We start from the raw sequence: 25622 nt of genomic DNA on the forward strand, positions 1-25622 counted from the left end.
TTAGTTATGCTTATATGCATGCATACAAGTCCTTCGGTTGATCTCTTACTCCCCTCCCTTCTGCCCCCCAACCCTCTCTGGCCTTCCCACTGCAGTTTGACAATCAGTTTGAGGCAGCTCTGCCTCTGTATCTATTATTGTTCAAAAGTTTGTAATGGACCTAATGATTTTTAACCTTTACATGCTTAAATCTTTAAAATGGTGAAGCTTTTTCATAAAAATTAAGGTGACCAGAGGTCCTGACCACTATGTTGTCACAAAATGATTTCCAGTTATTCTAAATAGCATCCCAGTTTGGACAATAAACTATGCAATCACTGTAACTACAGTATACTGTTTTGAGGTTAAAAGTTTTTTTTTAAACTATCTTTTTACAGAGTTTCAGCTGTTACAGAACTACTTGAAATAAACTGGGTCAAAAAAAAAAGTAAATTAATGAATCTTTTATAGCCTCAAGAATAACATGCTGCATGACTTTCTTTGAAAGTCATTCTAACAGGGAAAATTATTTGTCTTTTCTTTTTTAAAAAAATATATCTTTGTTATGACTGCCTAGCCAGAGCACATTTTTTTTAAGCGAGCTCTGAATTTTTCTTTATAAAACTGCCTTTAAAAAAATATTTTTTAAAATTATTTCAGAGAGGAAGGGAAAGGAAGAGAGAGATAGAAACATCAATGAGAGAGAATCATTGATCGGCTGCCTCCTGCACACCCCACACTGGGATTGAGCCTGCAACCAGGGCAAATGCCCTGACTGGGAGTCGAACCATGAACTCCTGGTTCTTAGTTCGATGCCCAACCACTGAGCCACACTGGCTGGGCAGGAAAATGAATTCTCCTTCTTTAAACAAATCAGTTGTGTAAAAAAAATCCTTATCACCAGGTATATGTACTTTTATACAAGAAAAGATTACTATAATTTTTTCCTGTGAAAATGACAAAGAAAACATCAAAATTTACACTGAGAATCACAAGTAGACTGTATCTTATGAAAAAATTCTATCACCTATTTCTTTCTATACTAGTGAAAGATGGGCAAGTTTAACTTTCATTTATGACAACTGGCTATGTTGTAAGCTGTACTGTTTATAAATGACCAAGAGCATAAGCACCTGGAAAAACAAACAAACAAACAAACAAAAAACTTGTACAAATGGTCCCTGAAAAAGGCCAATTTTTTACTTAGAACCTCTTAGAGATCAAATTCTGGTTCCACCACTTAGTTGTAGTTGTGACCTCTGTTTCTCAATCTGCACATGTAAAGTGTTAGTGAAGATAGTTCTTTTCATTCACAACAGTATGTATGAATGTATTTGCTGAATACTTGATTAACAACTGTACCTCCATTAGAGTATGATAACCAGAAGGGCAGGGTTCCTAGCTGTTATTCCCACAATCACACTGTAGGCATCTATCACTATACTTGGCACACAGTCCTCTACAGTTATTGAATGAAAATGGCCTTTTTAGGTGATTGTTTTTTTCTTTTTCATACATGAAAATGCCATTTAAGTAACTTTCTCTGTCACTGTAGGTTACTTATCTGATTATTTTGCACCAAAAATACAATGGTCTCCCCTTTTCTAGTCAACTGTGGTCAGAAATATTGTATAGAAAATCCCAGAAATAAGCAACTCACATTTTAAATTGCACAGTTCTGAGAAGTGTGATGAAATCTGGATCCATCGTACTCCCTCCCTCTCAAGAGGTGAATCATCTCCCTATGTCCAACATATCCACACTGTATATGCTACTCATACGTTAGTCTCCTGGTAGCTGTTATGAGATCAACTGTTCCAGTATTTAAGTGCTTGTGTTCAAGAAACCCTTACTTATCCTATATAATAAAGAGCTAATATGCTAATTAGACCAGATGGCAGAACAATCTTCCAGAAAGACGAGTGGGCGGGGCCACGGGGCCACAAGGCCACCAGGCTGTGAGGGCTGAGCTCCTTGCACAGATTTCATGCATTGGGCCTCTAGTATTACCATAATTGCTTATTTCATAATGATTGTTAATCTCTTACTGTGCCTAATTTATACATTTACTATCTCTGGTTTCAGGCATCCATGGGGGGTCTTGGAGTTTATCCTATCCCCTGAAGAAAAGGGGGGACACTATTATAATACCACACATACATATTTTTCTTTGGCACTCTAGAATTTAACCTATGCCATTTTGGCTACTAACATATATAACAAAAACGTAGGTAATATACAATGTCATATGGGCCAGGAGAAAAATTTTTAGTTTCAATTGGTAAATGATTGACAAATGGGTTTACAAATAAAAATGTTTCCTTATTATGTAATCACAACTTTAAGAATTACTATTTGTAATGACCTAGAAACATCTGAACGTTTAGTGATTTTGGAATGCATTCTTGCTCAATTATTCTTTTAAGATTTTAAAAGTTAATCAGTGAAAGCCCAAAGAAACAAAAACATGATACAAACATGCTTTTATTGAAATCTTCAACCTTCTAGAGTAATATTTACTAAATGTTTCAATTTAATTAAATGTATAAAAAAGGAAATGTAGAACATACCCATTTTCTTGTAGTACTCTTCCCAAGCCTTGGTATAATCAACCTGTCCAGCTGGAGCTGGATTCTGTTGATCACCTTGTTCAAGAAAAAGAAAAGAAAAGAAAAAGATTAAAGTTTTCAAGAGACAATTTGGTCTTTTCCTTCACTTTCTTGAGTGGAAGAGTTGGGGGAAGGAAGGGTGCTGTGTGACAGTGGTACCCCTTCTGGTGTACACTAGGGTACAAAGTTGGTGGACAGAGAAGATAGTCTATGTATTTGGAAGGAAGAGTAGCTACACTGAGCATGCAAGTAAATTCACTTGTCACATAAGAAAACACACCGAGGATACCAGGTCCCTCACCATTTATAAACATGAAAAGGCTAAAAAGAACCTTGAAGTACAAGAATGTAATTAATTGTAGGTGATATGAATGCACAGTCTAAAAAATATATATTATTTTACATACATTTAAACACATATACATGCTTATGTAGGTATGTATGTATTTACCTAAATTACGTAAGTTCTGTACATTGAAAGGAGCTAGAAGCAATGATGCCTCAGTAGAAATGAACACACTGAGTTTGGTTTCTAAATACCATCATCTACTAAAAGGAATCAGGGCTCTTTGGAAAAATGGCTGATTCTAGGGCTGGAGCCCAGAGAGCACAAAATGAGCATCTCATTCTGCAAGAAAGTAAGAAAATGCTTAGAGAATGACAGGCATGTCAAAAGGATATAGGAGCGATCTTGAAAGTACTCCTGACTAGTCAAACCTAGGACAATTCCATAATCAAAATAGTAGACAGTCTAAAATACAACCTATTGAATAAAACAGGAACCCATACTGATATAAAGAAGCAAGCAGGAAGGGGGGGGCGGGGACTCTTTTTTGACAATAAACTACCAACTATTAATGTAAAATGAATAATGGGAATAGAAATTACCATCATAATTGTAGCTGAATGAATGAGGCAGGTGTTAATCAATGAAGGCGAAGGCCAATGAGATACAGATTAGTAGTCTAGTCTCATTATAACTCTCCAGAAAATAGTAATTTTCAAAGAGAAAAATTGTAATTCTATGGTATAGAAACCTGGCAGACACCAATATAACCAAGTCACCATGTTTTGCCTTAAGCACAACAGTTCTATATGGCAGATAACCAAAGGTTGCCATTTCCAGGGAAGAAACAGATCAAAATATGACCTCTTGATGTAACACACAAGAGCACATCATAATTTCTGAGGTATTCTTGCCATACCACAAACAGGACCGCATGAGCATGACATCATCTTCATAACAAAAGACTGAGTATCATCCCACAAAGCAAAAGGTCTGTACTCTTTACAACATTAAAAAAAAAACACCAAACTGTTTTTTCCTGATTGATGAGACAGAATAGACCTGACAACTCATAAAAACATGTTACCAGATGGGATCCTGGATCACAAAACAATTGTTGGGTCAAATGGTGAAATCTGAATTAAGGACTGTGTACTGGGATGCCGGAAGCCGGTCCATTCTTGCTGCTTGACACAGTCGCTGCAGGAAAGAAACATCTGCACAGCATATGTTTCAAGGGACCTGGCATATATAGCATATTGTTCTTAATATGTTTGCTCTCCTTAGTGCCATGTGTTTTAACCAAGGTCACCTCTCCGAGAAAGGTTGTTTCCCCAGGTGGGGATTTTTCCCCGAGGTTAGGGAGGGGATACAACCCCTTAATTAAGTGCCAGGCGGGTAGTTAAGCTACATAATCTTTACTCCCTGGAATGGAGATAAGAAACGCCCTAACCTTTGTAATAGAAATTGACAGGATTAAAATCGGCTGGTATAAATATAGATGTAACAAGACAATAAACATCAGATCCTGATCAGTTCCTAACCAGAACTCCGACCAGAACTTTGGCTGGAGATCCTGGCTAGAGGTCCTGACTAGGCTGCTGATCAACTGAAGGCTGTCTCCGTGTCATTCCTTCTTCGCCGACTCCGTCCACACCTTTGGGGACCCCTGGACCTGCTGGGGTTGGACCCCAGCACTGGGACAGTAATAATGTATCAATGTTGATCAACTAATGTGGAGGGCTGCATGATGGACATGGATTTTTGGATTAATACAGAAAGGAGTATTTTAAATGAGGCATCATTTCTACAGCTTGGCCATAAATGGTTCTGACAAAGACTAATGATAATGGACATGGACACCTGGTAGAGAAGGTAATAAAAAGGAGTGGTGGGGAGTGTTAATAAGGGATGAAACACTAATAACTAGGTTATTGGGTGTTCCTGTTCTCTAATATATCTTACAACTTTTATACAAGTTTGTGACTAAAAAAGTAACCTATTTTTAAAAAGTCTGCTTACCAAAGCTGTAAGAATTAGGAATTTTGGGGTATCACATGCATTTTATATATAATTCCAAACACAGGTCCCCCCCCATCTCACACACACACACACACGTATATATAAAAAAAAAGTTTTATTACCATAGTTACCTTGTCCATTGGTTTGGGCTGTAGTTGGTGCACCAGTGGGAGCTGCAGGTGGTGGCTGTGCTTGCTGTTGGTAATAGTGAGCATAATACGCAGCCCAAGCTGCGGAATTTGGATCGGTTCCTGCCTTAGCTAGAATAAACACAAGTTCAACGTTTGCACCTGAAGTCCATTATTCTCTCTCTCATATGTACACACACACCCTGGCAAATATATAGACCCCACAGACCCCAAAATTAACTAGACTTAAAAATAAGTAGTAACTTTCAAATTCTTCAATTAATTTCACTGTTACCCCTAGCTTTTATAGAAAAAAGAGGTTCAGAGATTAACTGGCATTCCTAGATCTTAGAAAACGAGTTGGTGACAGGATTCGGATAGGAATAAAAGATCTTTTCTCTAAATCCAATGCTTTGTCTCAGACCATCCTGTGTTTTCTTTCTAAATCAGTTTTGCCTCAAGCCCAACAGTTCTTTCTATATGGCAGATAACTAAACGAAAGGATTTCTAGGGACTAAGCTGTACAAGAAAGAAACAATTATTACAGAACTATGAACTTTCTCCTGTCTTGTTTTCAATAAAAACACAACTTAATCTTAGAAAAGGAAACAGAGATTAGCCATATTTCATCTCATCATATTTCACAGTGATTATCCTAAAACATAAACTTGATGTCATAGTCCTACTTGAAATTCTTCATTTATTCCCTAGAGTCTTCAGGACTGTCTAAGACAGCAGTTCTCAACCTGTGGGTCGCCAACCTGTGGGTCGCGACCCCTTTGGGGGTCAAACGACCCTTTCACAGGATCGCCTAAGACCATCAGAAAACACATATATAATTACATATTGTTTTTGTGATTAATCAGTATGCTTTAATTATGTTCAATTTGTAACAATGAAAATACATCCTGCATATCAGATATTTACATTACGATTCATAACTAGTAAAATACAGTTATGAAGTAGCAACGAAAATAATTTTATGTTTGGGGGTCACCACAACATGAGGTACTGTATTAAAGGGTCGAGGCATAGGAAGGTTGAGAACCACTGGTCTAAGATCTTAGGTATAGTCTATCATCCAAAATCTTTAATGATCTGGACCCCCTGACTTATCCTTTCCATTCCAGCCTCATCTTCCCTATGTCAATATTTTTCTAACACTCATATTCTGACTACAATAAACGGCTTATACTTTCAGAAGTTACCATCTTATATCTGGGCCTTTGAGCATATTATACTTCCTCTGCACTTGGCTCACCTTCACTCATTCTTCATAAAAATCAACTGATACATGAACAGTTTGAGACTTCTTAGAAACAGAAATCCTCTATTGATTCTGTCCTTTATACTATCATATGGTATTACAGGTATATCTTTATTAGTTTACAGCCTCAAGAAGAATGTCATTGTCTTAGCTAGAGTTAGCATCTATAATGTAATCTGTTTATAGCCTTCATCCCAAATGGGCAGCAATTTTCAGCTGCTTAATAAAAGTGAATGAAGGTTGAGAAAAAAGGAATTTTTAGAGGGATATAAATTTAAGGTGATATAATTCCAAGACATTACACCACCCTCCTAATCCTTCTCAAGTAAGAAATTGCTTTTCTACATTGGATATTTATGTCTCAATAGTGTCATTAACCTGTATACTAATAAATACAAAATATTTTCACTTCATACCATGTCTGGATAGAGAAAGCGAGATTAAAGACTTTAGGAAGTGATACTGGTACTCCTGAATGAACTTCATATAAGAAAAATAGTCTTAAATTGCATTAAAGCAATAGTAAAGAAAATAAAAAGATGCCATCTAAGTCAAAAATAGAAAACCAGCCTGTTTACATACATGAGAACTTACTATCATTCATTCAACATAATATTCATTCATTCATTCATGTACCACTATTTTATGCATAAATATAGATTTAGAGGGGTTAAAAAATGTGCTTGTTATACCACAATTACTAAGTTGTAAGATTAGAATTTATCTAGGGCCTGTTTCATTTTGAGGTCTAATCTTTTGACTCTATATAAATGCTTAACAGCCCATTAATTTTTTATCGAAACAGATTTTAGTTCAGAGAATACTGACTTTATTGTCAATACAATTTCATTTAAATCATTTATTTGGTTTTTATATGTTAAGTCTAATTTAAGCAATATCTAGCTTTAGCTCATCTCTTCTGGCTAACTGGATTCTTGCTTTCCCCAAAGCAATGCTAGAAACCACATTCATTAACCAATTGTTACTTCACTACTACTCCAAGTGGGAAAATGAGATTGTGATAGAGACCACTTCTCTATTCCCATCATTTTCTCAATCATGCTACCTACCCAAACAGGGCTCATAGGTGCTACTCTGCATATCTAAGTTACCCAATATAAATCTGCCCCTTAACTTAACCAACATGTTGAATCTCTTAAATGGTGATTCCTCTGCTTATCACACCATCTCAATTAGTTTACAAGAGGGAAGAAAATCCTTTCATTCTTAAAAGACTAACTTTAGACTATATAGTAAATAACATTTGACTCTTCTATAAGTCCTTCTATCACATTATTGCTATCTCTTGAAATGCACTCTTCTGCTACAGAATATAAACTACTCTTTGCACACCCAGATTCTAGCACCCTCAAGTTGTTTAGTGGATGTTGTGGCTATTGGGTGACTGCCATGCTGTGTCATCATTTCCAAAGAATACACTTCCTTTGAAATTAAAGTATGTTATAGAACATGGGGGCCACATTTAAATACGAGTGTTTCACCTAATTTTTTAGGTTTTTAAAAATACAAATATTAACTAGTGTGGAAAAGAATCCATTAATTCAGTACCTTCCTTGAAACTACTCCAGTGAAAGAGGCCTAAAGGTAGGTAGTGGGTGAGAAAAAAGAATCATAAAAAATTGTTAATTGGTTTCGATAAATGCCCTTTGACCATGGTGGGGATAAAATAACATATAATTGAACAGAATGTAATATATATAAATCCAGATCTGAGCAGAGAAAATATTTGACAAAAGTGTACTTTAGAGTTTTAACACGTAGATATTAAATACAGGCCTGATTTTTACTAACAGGTAAAGTTACCGTATCTAGAATACTAAAACAGACAACTTACATAATTTGAGAACTTAGAGGAGTTTAATGCCCAAGTATTAAACACTCCATTTAGACTCGTAACATACTATATACATGTAATGGCACTAGTACCTAAAGCCCAAGACATCGCACTTCTTCCTATAGCTTTTGGCTTTTAGCACTCTGCTGTGTAATTTCAAAAGTAGAGAAAACCAAATGCAGGTCGAAAAAGGTTCCATGATAGACCATATTCACACCAATCTTACACACTGTGGTAGAACCAGAACTTAACACTCCTGTTGAAAGAGTGAAATACGTGCAGAAAATGGCACACAATGTAGAAATAACACTAGAAAATATAAGGAGTGAAAAACAATACAAATTACACAAGAATGATAAGCATCTTTTACCTGGATCAGGAGGGGCCTGTTGCTGCCAGTGTGGATATGCATTTCCCCACCCCTGGGGAGCATAAGGGGCTGGAGGACCACTGAAAAGATATAAAACAATGTAAGAATATGACTTACCAAAAGCTAGAATCTTTGGGGAAAAGCACAAAGAAAACCCAGTACTTACTGAGGAGCAGGGCCAGGTGGTCCTGGATTATAAGGTGCAGGGTTGTATGGTCCCATTGGAGCTCCAGGCCCAGGAGGCCCAGGAGGCCCATGGGGCCCTGGGACACCATGGGGCCCATGGGGTACAGGTGGCCCTAAAGGATTTACTGGGCCCTGCAAAAAAGCAAAATGACTTACAAAAATCAGAAAAACACCAATGGCCGAACAACTCAAAGGTCAATTCCTGGGTCAGGGCACTCAATCCCTAGTAGAGGGAGTGCAGGAGGCAGCCAATCAATGTGTCTCTCCCTCTCCCTTCCTGTCTCTAAACTCAATAAAAACATTTAAAAAAAAAATACTTAGTTGATGTCTTTTTTTATTAATCCAACTTGTAAAGACCACTAGATTTAACTGCCCTAAAACACCCTTTCATTTCAGTTAATACTTACCATGAGACATTTTGGACAAAATTGTTTTTAAACTACATTTGGTTGTAATTTTTCTCACTACAAAATAATGAAGCTAACCTCCGTGATTTAAAAAAAAAAAAAATATTTTAAAATGATTTTTAGAGAGAGGAAGGGCATTTTTCTCACTACAAAATAATGAAGCTAACCTTCGTGATTTTTAAAAAAAAAATAAATATTTTAAAATGATTTTTAGAGAGAGGAAGGGAAAGGGAAGAAATACCGATGTGAGAGTGGAACACTGATCAGCTGCCTCCTGCTGCTCCTTACTGGGTATCAAGCCCACAACCTAGGCATGGACCCTGACTGGGAATCGAACCAACCTTTCAATGCACAAGCTGACGCCCAACCAACTGAGCCACACTGGCCAGGGCTAACCTTCATGATTTTTAAAGTTCCTTTTATTAGGATGTCTCTTTAGGTCTCTAATTGCTGTCATCACCCCCCCACTTCCAATATTCTATTATCTATAACCCACCATTTCGAAATAGTAAAAAAAAAATAAAAAAAAATTACTGAAAAAATATCAACATTTAAAGAAATGTGTTTTTATTCAGAGGGAGAGAAACATCGATTGGCAGCTACCTGCAGCCCCCTACTGGGGATGGAGCCCACAACCCGGGCATGTGCCCTGACTGGGAATGAAACCAGTGACCTTTTGGTGCATGGGATGACGCCCAACCAACTAAGCCACACTGGCCAGGGTTAAGTAGGAATATTTTCAGAGTGATGTGCCAGGCACTCTTTTAAGTAATACACACCCACCACACACTCATACCTAAATCATTTAATCCCTAAACCCTCTAAACTAGGTAACAGACTAAGGCAAAAATGACTATTAGGTTCCCTAAGATCACAGTCAGTAAATAATTCAGAGTATTTATTTTGTTAAATTCTCAACTGAGAATATATTTTTCCACTGATTTTTAGAGAGAGTGGAAGAGAGGGAGAGACACAATTGATGTTACCCCAAGACCCTTCAGTGTGTAGACCAATGCTCTAACTGCTGAAAACACCAGCAAGAGCCAGAGTATTTTGAACTCAGGTTGTTTAGCTTCTCTAGGACATTCTATTCTGTTTGTCCACCAATCCAGAAGGAATCCTGATCCGTGCATAGTAAAATTCAAAACCAAGATGTGCTATTCATTTTTCTGCATTAATCTCTGCCACACTGATTCCACAATTATTTTCTTCATGTCTCTGTGCAATTACACGTATTGCCCATACAATGTTTGTGTATATATATATTTTTAAATATATTTTATTGATTTTTTTACAGAGAGGAAGGGAGAGGGATAGAGAGTTAGAAACATCGATGAGAGAGAAACATCGATCAGCTGCCTCCTGCACAACCCCCTCCTGGGAATGTGCCTGCAACCAAGGTACATGCCCTTGACTGGAATCGAACCTGGGACCTTTCAGTCCGCAGGCCGACGCTCTATCCACTGAGCCAAACCAGTCAGGGCTGTGTGTGTATATTTTTATAAGATATTCTTTAAGTATTTCTTGTACATTTATTTTTTGACTTCCCAGACAGAAACAGTGTCAAACTTCTTTTGCACCCCATCCACGCATGGCAATCACCAAGGAGAAATTTTTCCAAGAAATTCTAATTATTATTAATAGTTTAAGATGCTTGCTCACACCCTATATTATTTATAATAAAAGCAAACAGTAAAGCACTATTTACCTCATTTACAAGAAAGAACAATCAAAACTTTTCATACATTTTTGTACTACCACCAGCAAACTTTTCTGGCAGAAACACTTTCAAGCTTGGCCATGCATCAGAATCACCTGGACCATCTTTCTAAAAGTAGATGTTGGGCTCTATTCCAGACATTTTGAATGAGAACTGCGTTATGTGTAGAGGTGGAAAGCACCCAAGTAGTCTACATTTAAAACTCCCCAGATTACTGCCTAAGAATTAGGATTTATAAATTTCTACTTTAAAGTGGGATGTATCTGACTCATCTTTGTGTCACCAGGGTTACATATAGTAAAAGCCCTTAATAAACACTGAATTCCTGTTAACTATATCCTTTAAATATGTTTCACAATTCTCCACCAACCTGAACATATCTGTAAGAAATGCTATCTATCCTCTTATCTATCCACACCCAAATATAAGGTTCTGAACACCTTTTACTGTCAAGAAATGCTATCCTCTTATCTACCCACACCCAAATATAAGGTTCTGAACACCTTTTACTGTATTTAATTAGGTTACTTTCATTCCTGGAAAATCTTTTCTGTTTATGTTATCTATTATGTGATGAGCCTTATAATTTTAGACTAGAATCTATGCTATAAATTGAAGTTTAAAGCATACTCACACCAATCTTTTCTTCTATGAGTTGCCGAGCATAGTCTATTTGTTGTGGAGTGCCACGAATTGTAAATAACTTCATATTAGGGTCTGCATTAGGTGGTGGATTTCTCTGAAGTTCTATTCTTGCACCAGACTGTTGGCTTATGAACCTTATAATTTTAGACTAGAACCTATGCTATAAATTGAAGTTTAAAGCATACTCACACCAATCTTTTCTTCTATGAGTTGCCGAGCATAGTCTATTTGTTGTGGAGTGCCACGAATTGTAAATAACTTCATATTAGGGTCTGCATTAGGTGGTGGATTTCTCTGAAGTTCTATTCTTGCACCAGACTGTTGGCTTATGCTTTTTATGGTTTCACCTCCTAAAATCAAAACACAATAATTTCTCTAAGAATTCAAAGGATACAAGAAAAGGTAATTAAAATAAAATGGAAGTAACAAACGAACTAACAAATACAAACTCATAGATACAAACAGAATGATGATTACCAGTGGGGAAGGGCAAATTAGGCAAAGGGGGTCAAATAAATGGCAATGGAAAGAAACTATACTTTGGGTGTAAAGTATAAATTAGGGTATACAGATATAGACGTACACCTGAAATTTATATAATGTCATTAATTAATATTACTTCAATAAACTTAAAGTCACAATTAAATGGGTCATTAAGCTTTGACTAGTAGTCCATCTGCCAAAATTCTATTACGATTTTCCATTTATTCCTATACTTTAAATCAAACTGTATAAAGCATTTCATGCTTCTCTTAAAATACATTTGAGTTTTAAGACATAATTTAGTACATCTGTACCTAACCTTAAAATGGGTAACTTATCAAAATCAAAATATTTGGTTCAATTAAACTGCTTTTACAAGCAATATAAAGTAACATTAAAAAATTTTGAAAATTTAAACACATGTGTATCAGGAAATAGCAAAGTAAACAAAAACACCCAGACCACTTTTGGGTTGAAGTTTCTTATACTAATAATTAAGCTGTTGGTCTCTTCTAGAAGCCCATGTGAATCAAAGCCTACTCTTTTTATTTAAGTATATATAAGGCCCTTCTCATTTGTTTTAGTTATTACACATCAACATAACACTTTTCTACTAAAATACAGCTCAGGAAAAATCACCACCACTTGTTTCGAACAACAACAGATATATCATCAGAAAAATAATAGGTTAAAATTTTAACCCTACATTAAAAGAGTTAAGAGTTTAAAATACTTTGCCTTTTCCTATTATTAATCCAGTTTTCCCAGTTGGTACAATGAAATTAAATTCCTGAAGTCCACCAGGTGGTCCCATGTTCCAGTTGCCCTGACCTCTACCTCTCCCTCGACCACCAGGTCCAGGTCCACCAGGATTACCAGCCTAAAGAGAAAGACAAAAAACGAAGTCAGCTAAAAATACACTCTTCTTTCCATAATAAATTACATGTCTATTTTCCTCAACTCTCATTTCCCTAAATTAGAAATTTAGAAAAGTTGGGAGATAACTTGGTCCAAGTAATCAGCCAGTAATAACCACCATTTATTCATTTTATACTGGAATGAGTAAGGTAGCTGCCTTCCTGCTCCAAGATGTCTGCCTTAAAGCAACTTCAAACTTTTTAGTTATTAAACAGATTCTGATATAAAATAAAGGGGGGACTTTCAGATTTGATGAAGGAAAATTTTAAAATTTTCAACCAAGCTTAAGTTTTTATTGATTTGAGAGAGGAAGAGAAACAACCACCGATGTGAGAGAGAAACATCGATCAGTTGCCTCCTGTATGGGCCCCAACCAGGGATCAAACCTGCAACTTAGGTGTGTGCCCTGACCAGAAATTGAACCTGCAAACCCTTTGGGTGTACAGTATGACCCTCTAACCAACTGAGACACCTGGCTGGAGCCAAAGAAAAAATTTCTGAAAGAAAATATTAGTATTCTATCAACCTGAACACTCCTAAGAAGGTCTGTAATAATTTCTGCAGCATGTTGACATCGGTCTGGAGGTCCTGTTATTTGTGCTATCCTGTCAGGTGTTGTTCCATCATCTTCAAAACAAAACAAAAGAAATAGAACGAATTAATTTATCATTAAATGTGTCAGTGTCAAAAGTAATTGCTACCAACACTCAGAAAATTAAATGTACGTACTCACCTGGCTTAAACTGAATTCGAACACCAGCATCATTTTGTATTTTTTTAATCATCTCTCCATTTCTTCCTATTACAATGCCAACAGCAAATCTTGGAATGGGGACCTTATGCAAAGGAGACAAAGTATTAAAAAAACCATTTACTGAAAATCAAGCTGCCTCAAATCATAAAGGTATATATAACACTTTTTGTATCAAGTAGGGTGAGAAGAGACAAAAAATACTACTATATTCTAAGGTGGAAACTGGGAGAAAAAAAGAGGATACAATGTTAGAGAAGGCTATGCAATACAAAACAGGAAAAACTCTATTTTACTTATAGATTAGCATAAAACTATTTCTGAATATTTTTACTTACATCTATCCCTTCATTTCCTCCAATTCTTGACCCATACTCATTTCGAACTTCTCTGAAACCACCTTGATCACGAATTAACTCTAACACCATTTCCTTGGCTTGCTGAAGTAGAAAAAAATTACCCAATTTAGAAAGCATGTCTCAAAACATTGTAATTTATTCATACATGTTTTGCTCATTCTGCACCCACCCCAACCCCTTCTTTGTAAAATATAAACTTGTTTACTTGAACTTTGTATGGATCTCCAGTAATCCTAAGAGGTTTGTCAGCACCAGTGTTCTGAGGTCCATCTTGAATCATAACCATTTTAACTCCAGCCCGTTCCTGTTCATCATAAAAAAAAAAAAGTATGTATTAATAAAAGGGGAATGGAAGTAAATTGGCTTCAAAACAGATGAATAGTAATCATTTTACAAATAATACCTGAAGTTGTTTAATAGTCTCTCCCCCCTTTCCAATAACTAATCCAGCTTTGCTAGCTGGAATCATTATTTCTTGAACTGCATTTCCTGGTCCATCACCATGATGGAAGCCAGGGGCTGGTCTTCCTTTTTCAACAATCTGGTCCAGTAATCGTTTTGCTGACCTGTTAATAAATTAACAGTCAAATAAGTTGTAATATACCCCAAAGCTTATCCAAAATAAATATAAAATATAACCAGTTACTTCTTCCAATTCCAGTTTAGATGGCTTAAAGCTAAATTTTAATAATTTCAATTAAAAGAAAATGCCTTTAGGGCCAAAGATTAGAACTGTTCAATCAAATTTCTAGGTATACAATTTTCAAATATTTTTGAGATTCCAAAATTTCTAAGCAGCACTCAAATTCCAAAGTTAATCGCAATATTAAATTGATTCTTATGAGCACTAAATAAAATGTTTTTTAAAAAATATGTATTTTTGTTGAATTCAAAGAGGAAGGGAGAGAGGAAGAAACTTCAATCACAAGAGAGAATCAATGATCGGCTACCTCGTGCACGGCCCCTATAGGGTATCAAAGCCTGCAACCCAGGCACGTGCCCTGACCAGGAATAGAACAGTGACCTCTTGGTTCACAGGTCGATGTTCAACCACTGAGTCACACCTGGCCAGGCAATATTTATATTTTTGAACCATCACTTTGGTCACTCAGGTGTTTAAATGTATTCATCCAATAAATACTTAAGAAATGTCAGTTATATACCAGATTTCATTCTAGCTAATGGGATTACAGCACTGAACAAAACAGACAAGAGTTTCTTCTGGCATCGCTCAGTGGTTGAGCATCGTCCTATGAACAAGGATGTCACTGTTCGATTCCTGGTCAGGGGACATGCCCGGGTTGTGGGCTTGATCCCAAATAGGAGCTGTGCATGAGGCAGCCGATCAATCACTGGTCCTGTCTCATCACTGAAGTTTTTCTCTCCCCCTTCCTTCCTCTCTATAATAAATAAAAACGTATTAAAATAATAACATGTTAAATAAATTACAAGTCATTTGGGAAGGGCTATGAAGAAAATCAAAGCAAAATAAGGATAGAATGTGTATGTGTGTGAAGGGATGCTATTTTATGGAAAGTAGATATGGGAGACCTTACTGATAGACATTTGAGCCAAGACCTGAAGGAAGAGGTGGAGGGAATTTGAAAATAGAGGAGAAATAGAAAGTACAAAGGACTCAAATGAGAAGCATGCTTGGTGTGCTCAAAAAATACAAGAGGCTACATGAGGCTAGAACAGAGTGAATTGGGAGAATGGTAAAAAAATAAAGTGAGAAAAAAAACCAAGGTGGCGGCATAGGTTAACGCCGGAGTTTGCTGCCTCGAACAACTACTTCAAAAATACAACTAAAAGACGGAACGGACATCATCCAGAACCACAGGAAGGCTGGCTGAGTGGAAGTTCTACAACTAGGAGGAACCGAGAATCAGAGGAGGCGCAGTGCTGAAGTAAAATACTAAGGTGCGGAGTGCGCGCGGCGCGGGCTGGTGGCTGAGGGCCAGAAGGGAGTGGCAAGAAATATTCAAAGTGATGAATAGCAAGAACCTACAACCAAGATTACTTTATCCAGCAAAGCTATCATTCAGAATTGAAGGTCAGATAAAGAGCTTCACAGATAAGGAAAAGCTAAAGGAGTTCATCACCACCAAACCAGTATTATATGAAATGCTGAAAGGTATCCTTTAAGAAGAGGAAGAAGAAGAAAAAGGTAAAGATACAAATTATGAACAACAAATATGCATCTATCAACAAGTGAATCTAAGAATCAAGTGAATAAATAACCTGATGTACAGAATGAACTGGTGATTATAATAGAATCAGGGACATAGAAAGGGAACGGACTAACTATTCTTGGGGGGAAAAGGGGTGTGGGAGATGCGGGAAGAGACTGGACAAAAATCGTGCACCTATGGATGAGGACAGTGGGTGGGGAGTGAGGGCGGAGGGTGGGGTGGGAGCTGGAAGGAGGGGAGTTATGGGGGAAAAAAAGAGGAACAAATGTAATAATCAGAACAATAAAGATTTAATAAAAAAAATAAAATAAAATAAAAAAATAAAGTGAGAAAAACAGCAGGTAAGCAGGCCATGGTAGACACTGATTTTCACTCTAATTGAGTTAAGCATTATGTGATTTTGAGCAAAGTATTATGAATTGACTCACAATCTTGAAGAATCACTATGGCTATACTGTTATAAGAATAGACCATTGTTGAACACGGCTAAAACAATGGACACACGTAATATAGGCAAATCACATCACAGATAAGATGGTAGTATATAAGGTGGCAAAAAGCTGGATCTCAAATAAATTATGAATAAAAAATGACCAAGACTTGCTTATGATAAATGAGAAGAGAGAGATAAAATATTAAAACAGAGTTGCCATACACGAGGAATAAGAGAGAGATAAAATATTAAAACAGAGTTGCCATACATGGTAAGAGATAAAAGAGTATAAATAAAAGCTGGGAATGGGCTGTAAAATGATTTTATTTCCTAATAATCTCGTGTTTGAGATGTCTTAATAGACATTCAAGTGGAGGCACTGAGTAGATGGATATGAGCCTGGAATTTAGAAAAAAAGACCAAGGATGGAGATAAAAATTTAGAACATAAAAATCTATGGTATATAAAGCTATATATTAAAAGAAGTTTAATAGAGTAAATTAAGTTATCCAAAGAGTATGTGTAGATATATTGTAAGAGGACTGAATTTTGTGGCACTTTCATGTTGAGCCCAGGAAGATAAGGCTGACAACCAAGATAAACTGAGAAAGAGGAGAAGAGAAGTAGGTATCTAGGCAAGTGGTCCACTGTGTCAAACAGTGCTGACAGGCCGAATGAGGAAGCGTTCAGTCATGATCTCGAATAGACCAATGTTAACGGGACAGTGAGAATCAATGCTCAACTGGTTTAAGGTCATGACAACATGAAAACAGGCAGATGATAATAACAAAGTAGAGCTACCTCTTTATTTAAGGAGTTTTGTTGTAAAAGGGAGCAGAGAAATATAAATGTGGGGTTCAGGGATGGTTTTGGTTAATGTGAAATTTTCAAGCATGTCTGTATGCTACTAGAAATTATCTAGAAAAGAAGGGGAAATTTACAGTGCAGGAGGAAGTTGGTTCAATTGTAAAGGCAATGTCCTTCAGTAGGAAGAAGGGGGCTGGCCTTAGACACATGATTTTCATACTTACTGGACAGACTCAGGTGTTCCAGTTAACATACAAGACCTTTCTGGAAGGCCACCACTGTCTACAATATAAAACAAAAAAGTTTAAGGCTAAGAAAAGGTTAACACATACTACAATTTTCAACAGAAGCTTAAAAATATGCTAGCTTTCTATTTAGTATGAAAATAGCATCAAAATAACGTTACCAGGAGCAATCTGTATTTTGCATCCAGATTCCTGCTGTATACGTGAGATTTGTTCACCTCCTCTGCCAATAACTAGAAAAGAAAAAAGAAAATTATTAGCTGAAAGATTGCCAAGTATGTTTTGATTGTTTTCAAAGCTTTAAAAACCAGGTTACTTACTAAATCCAACCATTCCATCTGGAACTTTGTATTCTTCAGTCATTACAGACCTGCTAAAAAAAGCAAAACCAGAAACTAACATCTTCCTTTAAAGAAAGGTAATTTACTTACAAATAAAAGGTACTCTATCGATGAAAATGGAGGTCTAATGGTCAAACCAGGGTTCCAGGAACATGTTTGTTTATAGTCAAAATATGGCTTGAGTAGTTAAAGTTAGAATCTTAAGGTAACACATATCAAGTGAGGAGGGTATGGTGAATGGAACAGTCTGAAGGCATGCAAAGAAGCTGGAGTAGAGGTGAGGGACTGTCATCTTAATTTTTTTAAAAATAGTATTTTAATTCACTTTACTTTCTCTAAAATGTGTCTAATTACACCCATCCTTCCAAACTACAAATGTACGTCACTCAAAAAGAAAAATGATCATTCTGTATCACCTTATTAAGTTGAAGGAAATGAAACACACACACACACACACACACACACACACACACACACACGGCAGACACATATTCACTGTACACTAACTTGGTTGTGTTTTTACATACAGTTCAACTAAAACTTGCAAATCATTTGAAAAGCATTTGACTATACCTTTGCTGCTGATGCATCGGTGGTAACTGCGTCCCAAAAGCTACCATAAAAATTTAAAAAAAAATGGAAAAGTTTAAATTTAAGTTCACATATATTTAATACTTTTATCAAGCAATTCCAAAATCTTTCCCTGATGCACAGATAATACCTTGAAGAGAGTAAAATTTTATGCAGAATACTTAAATCAACATTGACAGTAAGCAAATAAAAAGTCAGTAAAAGGGCAGACATTACTAGCAATGAAATAGAAAAAAAAAACCTGTCCTTTTTCAAGTGGTGCATGTATAGATTAAGAAAGAGACTAATAAAACATAATAAAAAGGAGAAATAGAGCAAAAAAGAGACTATATAAAATAACTTAATGGTCTAATCTCATTAATATGTACCTGGCCAAAACTGAAAGATCATAAAGATAGGATGCACATATTTACAAAGAAATTCATTATAACATAATATTCATGGCCTCCAACTAACTTCAAAGATACCCAACAAAAGATAGGAACAAAACCCTAATAAAAATCCAGTTACTTTATTTTTTAACCCAACTTCAAATAAATACTTACAGTCATTTTGAGGAGCAACTTTCTTAGCATCTGGTTGATCTGCAAAATTAAATGTCTTTTAATTTTTTTGCCAATAAGTACAAATATATGAATCAGTTCCCCTGCCCAAGCAAGAATATCAATATAAACATTTATTGAAATAGCTGAGGGTATTGTGTAATTTGAACCAAAAGTGCCAAAACGTAGCCCAAACTATTCATGTTTAAAAGATGCACAGACATTTTTTAAAAAAATTCTTTTTGATTGTATCAAATCACTGACCTTAATGTATGTTAAGCACTTTAGAATGTTATAAGACAAAGTATTTAGGTCCGTTACTAGCAAAATATCACATGCTAAAGGCTAATGATGCTTCCCACTGTAGGAACTGAAGACTGGAAGAAAAGAAGACCTATCAAAATGTGAAAAGTTGACATATCAAAAGTTGAGTGTATCAGACAGTGACCACAAAGCTATGCAAAATAAATTTTAAAATGACATTACAAGGCAATCTCGATCTAAACTGTTCTATTGTTCTTCACCAAACATATCAAGGCATAAACTTCAGCAGAAACTCAAAGCAACTACATGACTACCTTCATCTACATCCTTTACAGATGAATACAATGCATACCTTAGAATAAACAACTGATAAAGTACTATTCTCCTCCCCCCTTCAAAGTTAATTAAACATCAGAATGTTGTACAGCAAAAATTCAGACACATAATCCAAGAAATACTGTGTCCATATCAGAATCCACTGGTTTATTTCACGTTTACATACTAAACACAGGTAATAAATAAAAATTCCTGCCTTTAAAAGGAGAGGGCATTCCCTCCCAGTGTGTTGTACTGCTCGGACTTGTCCAAGAGCCATCTACACATAAAATAAAAAGAATACATTACATACAACATCTGAAGCATCATTAGCTCATTTTTTGTTTTGTATATTAAAACCTCACTGTAAATGTGAAAATCACTTAATAAAACCAAGTACTCCTGGTCAAAAGCTACAAATACATTCTATAGGCTCATTCAGAATCCTCCTCTTAAAAAAATAAAAAGGCAAAAAGAAATTGTATCAAAATTTCATACATCAAATCTAAAACAAAAATATGTGCTGACTTCTAAGTTCAGAAACTTCAATAATTGTTTTGTTTTTTTTAATACAAGGCACTGTAAATCTACTGCTTTAAGCCACATTGAGTTAAACCTGAAACACAAAACAAGGTACTAAAATAAATAAAAATGTAACAATAAAATGGTATAATCTGCAACACACTAGAATAGCAAACTTTGGCAACTTCAACCTTTAACGTGAAATCTGAAATAGCAGAACAATGAAAATATAGCATATAAAGATTTAATTCATGTATGATGAGAAAAACCTGTGAAATGTCCCCTAAACATTTTAATTTTCATTCCCCCTTCCCCCAGAATATTAACAAGTCGTCTGTGCAAACTGTCAATCTGGCACAATCTTAAAAGAAGAAAAATGATGTTTTTCTAATAAGACAAAACTGACTAAAATTTTACCTACCTTGTCTAGGTTTCTTTTCCCCCCTTTCCTTTTGAGGGCAATATAAGCCTTACAATTTTAGGAACCTTATGATAAAAGTAATGTTTCAATACAATAATAACATTTGAAAAATTGTAAAAATTACTTTAACTAAACTGTGTAAAACAAAAATACTTATGGCTATAACTTACCTCCATCTTCCAAAGGTCTTTTTTGTCCCCCATAACCATAGTCATTTGAATTCAGTGATGTACCAGCATCACCTCCAATTTTTGCTGCAATCTTAAAAAACAAAAACATACTATCATTAAGAAGAGCACCATAACTACTATATGCTATTTAGTACTCAATTTCCTCATATAGTTCCTAATACCTATATATGTCAAATAACTCACATAAAAACTAATTTGATAAAAAGACAAATTATAGTACATTATTATCATTAATAACTCCAGAGTTAACAAATAATCACCTGAAATTAAGCTTTTCATATAAGAACAAACAAAGAAGTAATCAATTAGGAATCTTAAGACTGACCAAATAGCTTTGAAGAAAATCTGTATCCTAATTCTATCTTTGCCATGGCTCTCTCCCATGACTCCACAGAAGATGTGTGTGGGCATAGAGAATGTGAATACCTGTGGGACTCTAAGGCTGTGCTGTCTAATAGGGCAGACATTAGCCTATGTGGTTACTGAGTACTTAAAATAGTCCAAATTGGAGATATACTTTGAAGTGTAAAATATACAGATATTAAAAACTTGAAATTAACTAAAGAATGTAAAGCATCTCAAAAATGTTTATATTGAACACATATTAGAATAGTAATATTTTAGATATGTTGGATTAAATAAAATGTGTGTGACTTGCATTATACCTCTATTGGACAATCTTGCACTAAGGAAACATGGGGGCAAGAAAGCCTCAGAAATAGAGACATAAGTAATTTTATCCTTAAAGACTTAACTACTAGAATGGGCCAAATAATTGCCTGAAGTTGACTAAACAAACATTATACTTGAAATACCAGCCTCAAGTCACAAGTGAGGCAGAGCCAGTGGACATTTACTGCATTTTTCTATGAAAGAAATGAAACTAATATTGTGGAGTGCCAACAACAGGCCACGCTCCACACTATAAGTGTTTCATATTCATTTTGTCATTGAGTGATCATTAACATCCCTATGAGGTAGAAAGTATTAGTGAAGTAGATATATCTTACAGTTAAAAAAAATTAAAAGAGGTTAATAACTAAGATTACATAGTTAGTCAATGTTGATGTCCCAATTTCTACACAGTCCCATGCTATAATTACAATGCTGATGTCCCAATTTCTACACAGTCCCATGCTATAATTACTATGAGGGGGATAATCACTAAAGTGGTGAATGGCTCAGAATTCATATTACATTATTCTTTCAATTTTGAGCATGTTTGAAATGTTCCATGATAAAAAATTAAATAGAAAATCAAACTTTTGGTAACTGAAATTTCCCCAAAAATGTCCTGATGTGGAACTAAACCAACTATACCTCAAGCTTCATTATAACTAGGAAATTAGAGAAAGTAAGAGTATATTCAGAAACTTGAGTCATAAATCCAATGTATCACTTATATATATGTTCCCACATAGCAACTATATTTCCCAGGGTTACTAGATTTCACTTTTTCTACATGCAAACACATATAGCAAAGCATATTAGAATTAAGGATACTAGAGCTTTGGTCAATCTAACCTTCCTTAATCATCTTTCACTTTCTCAAAAGCCTGTTTGCATCTTTGAGCATCTAATTAAAACCTTATTTCTTTTCTAAGATTTTCTCATCATACCTGAAAACTGCTTCTCCATCCTTAAGGGTTTTTTTAAAATGCTAAGTCTATATAATCACTTGTCAAATAGAGAGCACTGCAATATGTTAAAAAATCGTTGCTATAGCAAGCTCAAATTGTGTCAAGACAGTTCTGTCCACCCTTAAGCTTTAAAACAGTTAGCATTGAATTGTTCCTTAGGAACTTAACTACACTGCCAGTATTGATGGACACTGATGTTAAGGAAAGTATTTTAGGACAGAGAAAATAGTGGCACCAATGACTGGAAAATATTTTAGGCTGTGAGTATCTCCAACAGTTACCTTTTATAAATGCTCTATAAATCAGCACTCCTTGGAATTTCTGCACAGAGAAAGTACACTTATTTTTACCTCCCTATTCATTCAATAGAGAGGGAGAGAGAAACATCAATTGGTTGCCTCCAGTACCCTCCCTAACCAGGGATCGAATAGGTGACCTTAGGGTTAAAAAGAACCAGTAACACCATCTCAAAAATTCAAAATACGAAGACATCAAAGAAGAGCTTTTAGTAAAAATACTATCAATACAGATTTGTTCAATTCTCCAAAATCAAAAGAAAATATACATTTCCTAAGTCAGCGATTTTCAACCTTTTTTTAAAAATCTCATTGCACACAAAATTACTAAAGTTCTGTGGCACACCAAAAAAACTTTTTCTGATCACACACACAATTTTGGTTCATTCACACCAGACAGCTATTGTTGAGTTGGCTGTTGTCATTTTTTCATTTGACAATCTAAGGGAAAAGAGGTCAGTATTCCTGACTAAATAATCAGATACTGAATGTTTAAAAATTCTTGTGACACACAGGTTGAAAATTGCTGTCCTAAGTCATTGAAAGGAGGATTAATTTAAGAGAAACAGTAGTTCCTAAAATCCAACCTCCAATTATATATAAAAGTATTACTGGACTAATAAAATTAAGTCTAATACATTTTTTATTTTAATTTACAATACAGTGAGGCCTTGACTTAAGAGTTTAATTCGTTCCGTGACGGAGCTCGTAATTCAAATTACTCGTATGTCAAATCAACAGTGAATGAGTGAGACACGTGATGCTGGGCTGATGTGGCGTTCACTGTGATGTTCGCTGCGCCAACTAGCGGTGGGGTATCTGAAGCTGGCTCATAACCCGAATTTTAGCTCGCAACTCAAAGCAAAAAATCGGCCCAGACGGCTCATATCTCGAAAAACTCGTTAGTCGGGACACTCGTAAGTCAAGGCCCCACTGTAATTCAAGCTTTTCATTTGGACTTCAAATGAGTAAATTTTTTTGTGTGTGTTTTAATGTTTTAGCATTTTCTACCTTTCTTCACAGACTGTTCCTACTATCCAACAATTCTGAATATTTAAGAGATTATTTAGTTATATCACCTTATTTTAGATATTATTTTTAAAAAATCAGAAGCCGATTCTCAGAAGCAAACTACCTAAATGCCTCAGGTGACTAGCTCCTAATTTTCAGTCCACTGCATGCTTCCTTTGGTTTGCAGTACTACTATGATTTGGAGTGGGTTGTGATTCTGGTTCAACTAATTTGGGTCCCTGCCAAATTTTCCTGTGCATTCTGCACCTTGTTCACCTTATCTATACAAAGGAGATAACCGTTTTTCTATACTTACCTAGAAGGATGGTTGTGAGAATTAAATGAATACAAGTTTAGCACAGAACCTAACATAGTATATTAATTGCTAGTTATTATAAACAGATCAGCATACTATAATTCAAACGATAAAGCAGGGTCTGCATGTCAAATATTTGCATTTTAAAATTTTAACAATTTTTATTTGTCCTGAAGACATATGTAGTTACATTCTATTTGTGAAAACTGCCCGCTGGAGACTAAGGTATGTGATTTCTCTTTGTTATCCCTAAGACTGAAACCCTAAGACTGACATAACCATATTGTGGGTATTCAACAAATGAATTTCTGCAAGAACATAATTATTTTCAAAACAAAATTTCATTACTACCTAAATTCATTAAAGATATTTTTTCATTCAATTGAATAAATACTAAGTACCTGCTAAGGGTCAGGTTTTGATGGTTCCCATGCACCGGAAATGTGAAGATGCATGAAGGACACAAGAAATATTACGAGGCCACCATTTTATTAACACTGTCACCTCTCTACAAAACAGGAACCTTTGCTTATTATCATAATCAAACTTTGCTATTCTGTCTCAAAATGTTTAAAAAGTCACACTCAAATGCTAGTTTTCATTGATGGGATTAATGGTAATTAAAATCAACAATTCTATTTTATAAAATTTTCATTGCATTCAAACATAATGCAATTTATAATTATCAAGAAAGAAATATCAAGAATAATTGAGTACTGGCCCCAGCCAGGTAGCTCAGCTGTTTGGAGCATTATCCCCATATACCAAGGTTGTGGTTCAATCTCCAGTCAGGGCACATACAAGAATCAACAAATGAATGCATAAGTAAGTGGAACAACAAATGGATGTCTTTCTTTCTTTCCCACTTCCCTCTCTTCTCTCTCTCAAATCAATAATAATAATAAAAAGAATTACTGAGTACTTAATAACTAATTTACTAGTTAAGCAGAATGGATGAAGTTTGATATTTTTGCTAACTTGTGATCTACCACTGTATAAGCTGTTCTTATACCGCTTCCTTCCAAAGAACATAGCATAATACTTTGGACAAAGAAATGAAACTTAAGGTTAGATGGGAATTTTGGAAATATAATTCAGTGTCCTTTAGGAAAAAGTGATCTACTACTTTATTCATCTATCTAGTCTCAGCCTCTGTCTGATTCACTTCTATCTTCATAGAACATTGAGAAAAAAAGTGGATAGGTACATTTTAATTTTCCAATGCTCAGAGACAGAACTTATTATTTAACTAGAGGCCCGGTGCACAAAAATTTGTGCACTGGGGGGTGGGGTCCCTCAGCCTGGCCTGTGCCCTCTCGCAGTCTAGGACCCCTGGGGGATGTCCACCTGCTGGCTTAGGCCCACTCCCAGGGGGATTGGGCTCAAGCTGGCAGTCAGACATCCCTCTGGCAGCCCGGCAGCCCTTGGGGGATGTCCACTTACCAGCAGGGAGCAGACCTAAGCTGCAGTCGGACATCCTTAGTGCTGCTGAGGAGGCAGGAGAGGCTCC

General features: G+C 35.7%; 1 protein-coding gene across 18 annotated transcripts in view; it reads right to left on the reverse strand.

Moving 5' to 3' along the window:
- FUBP1 (far upstream element (FUSE) binding protein 1) overlaps nucleotides 1–25622 on the reverse strand; it is a 39046-nt gene that overhangs the window by 9834 nt on the left and 3590 nt on the right. For 6 of the 18 annotated variants that reach the window (XR_001363240.1, XM_014544370.1, XM_014544378.1 and 3 more), the window contains exons 2-20: nucleotides 20829–20919; nucleotides 19933–19995; nucleotides 19140–19178; nucleotides 18577–18616; nucleotides 17983–18035; nucleotides 17824–17895; nucleotides 17642–17699; nucleotides 14389–14551; nucleotides 14191–14289; nucleotides 13965–14066; nucleotides 13609–13711; nucleotides 13402–13502; nucleotides 12696–12837; nucleotides 11664–11824; nucleotides 8683–8834; nucleotides 8517–8596; nucleotides 7861–7890; nucleotides 5019–5156; nucleotides 2550–2624 (exon numbers count right to left, since the gene is read on the reverse strand). Coding sequence is in view for 17 of the 18 variants with exons in the window: in XM_014544370.1 (XP_014399856.1) it covers nucleotides 2550–2624; nucleotides 5019–5156; nucleotides 7861–7890; nucleotides 8517–8596; nucleotides 8683–8834; nucleotides 11664–11824; nucleotides 12696–12837; nucleotides 13402–13502; nucleotides 13609–13711; nucleotides 13965–14066; nucleotides 14191–14289; nucleotides 14389–14551; nucleotides 17642–17699; nucleotides 17824–17895; nucleotides 17983–18035; nucleotides 18577–18616; nucleotides 19140–19178; nucleotides 19933–19995; nucleotides 20829–20919 (1762 nt within the window). In the remaining variant the exon portion in view is untranslated. Of the gene's footprint in view, nucleotides 1–2549; nucleotides 2625–5018; nucleotides 5157–7860; nucleotides 7891–8516; nucleotides 8597–8682; nucleotides 8835–11463; nucleotides 11589–11663; nucleotides 11825–12695; nucleotides 12838–13401; nucleotides 13503–13608; nucleotides 13712–13964; nucleotides 14067–14190; nucleotides 14290–14388; nucleotides 14552–17641; nucleotides 17700–17823; nucleotides 17896–17982; nucleotides 18036–18576; nucleotides 18617–19139; nucleotides 19179–19932; nucleotides 19996–20828; nucleotides 20920–25622 lie in introns of all 18 variants that reach the window. The other 12 variants (XM_014544382.1, XM_014544384.1, XM_005871943.2 and 9 more) reach the window with 8 other exon arrangements.

The sequence above is a fragment of the Myotis brandtii genome, unplaced genomic scaffold (assembly GCF_000412655.1).
Source record: "Myotis brandtii unplaced genomic scaffold, ASM41265v1 scaffold36, whole genome shotgun sequence".
Lineage (NCBI taxonomy): Eukaryota > Metazoa > Chordata > Mammalia > Chiroptera > Vespertilionidae > Myotis > Myotis brandtii.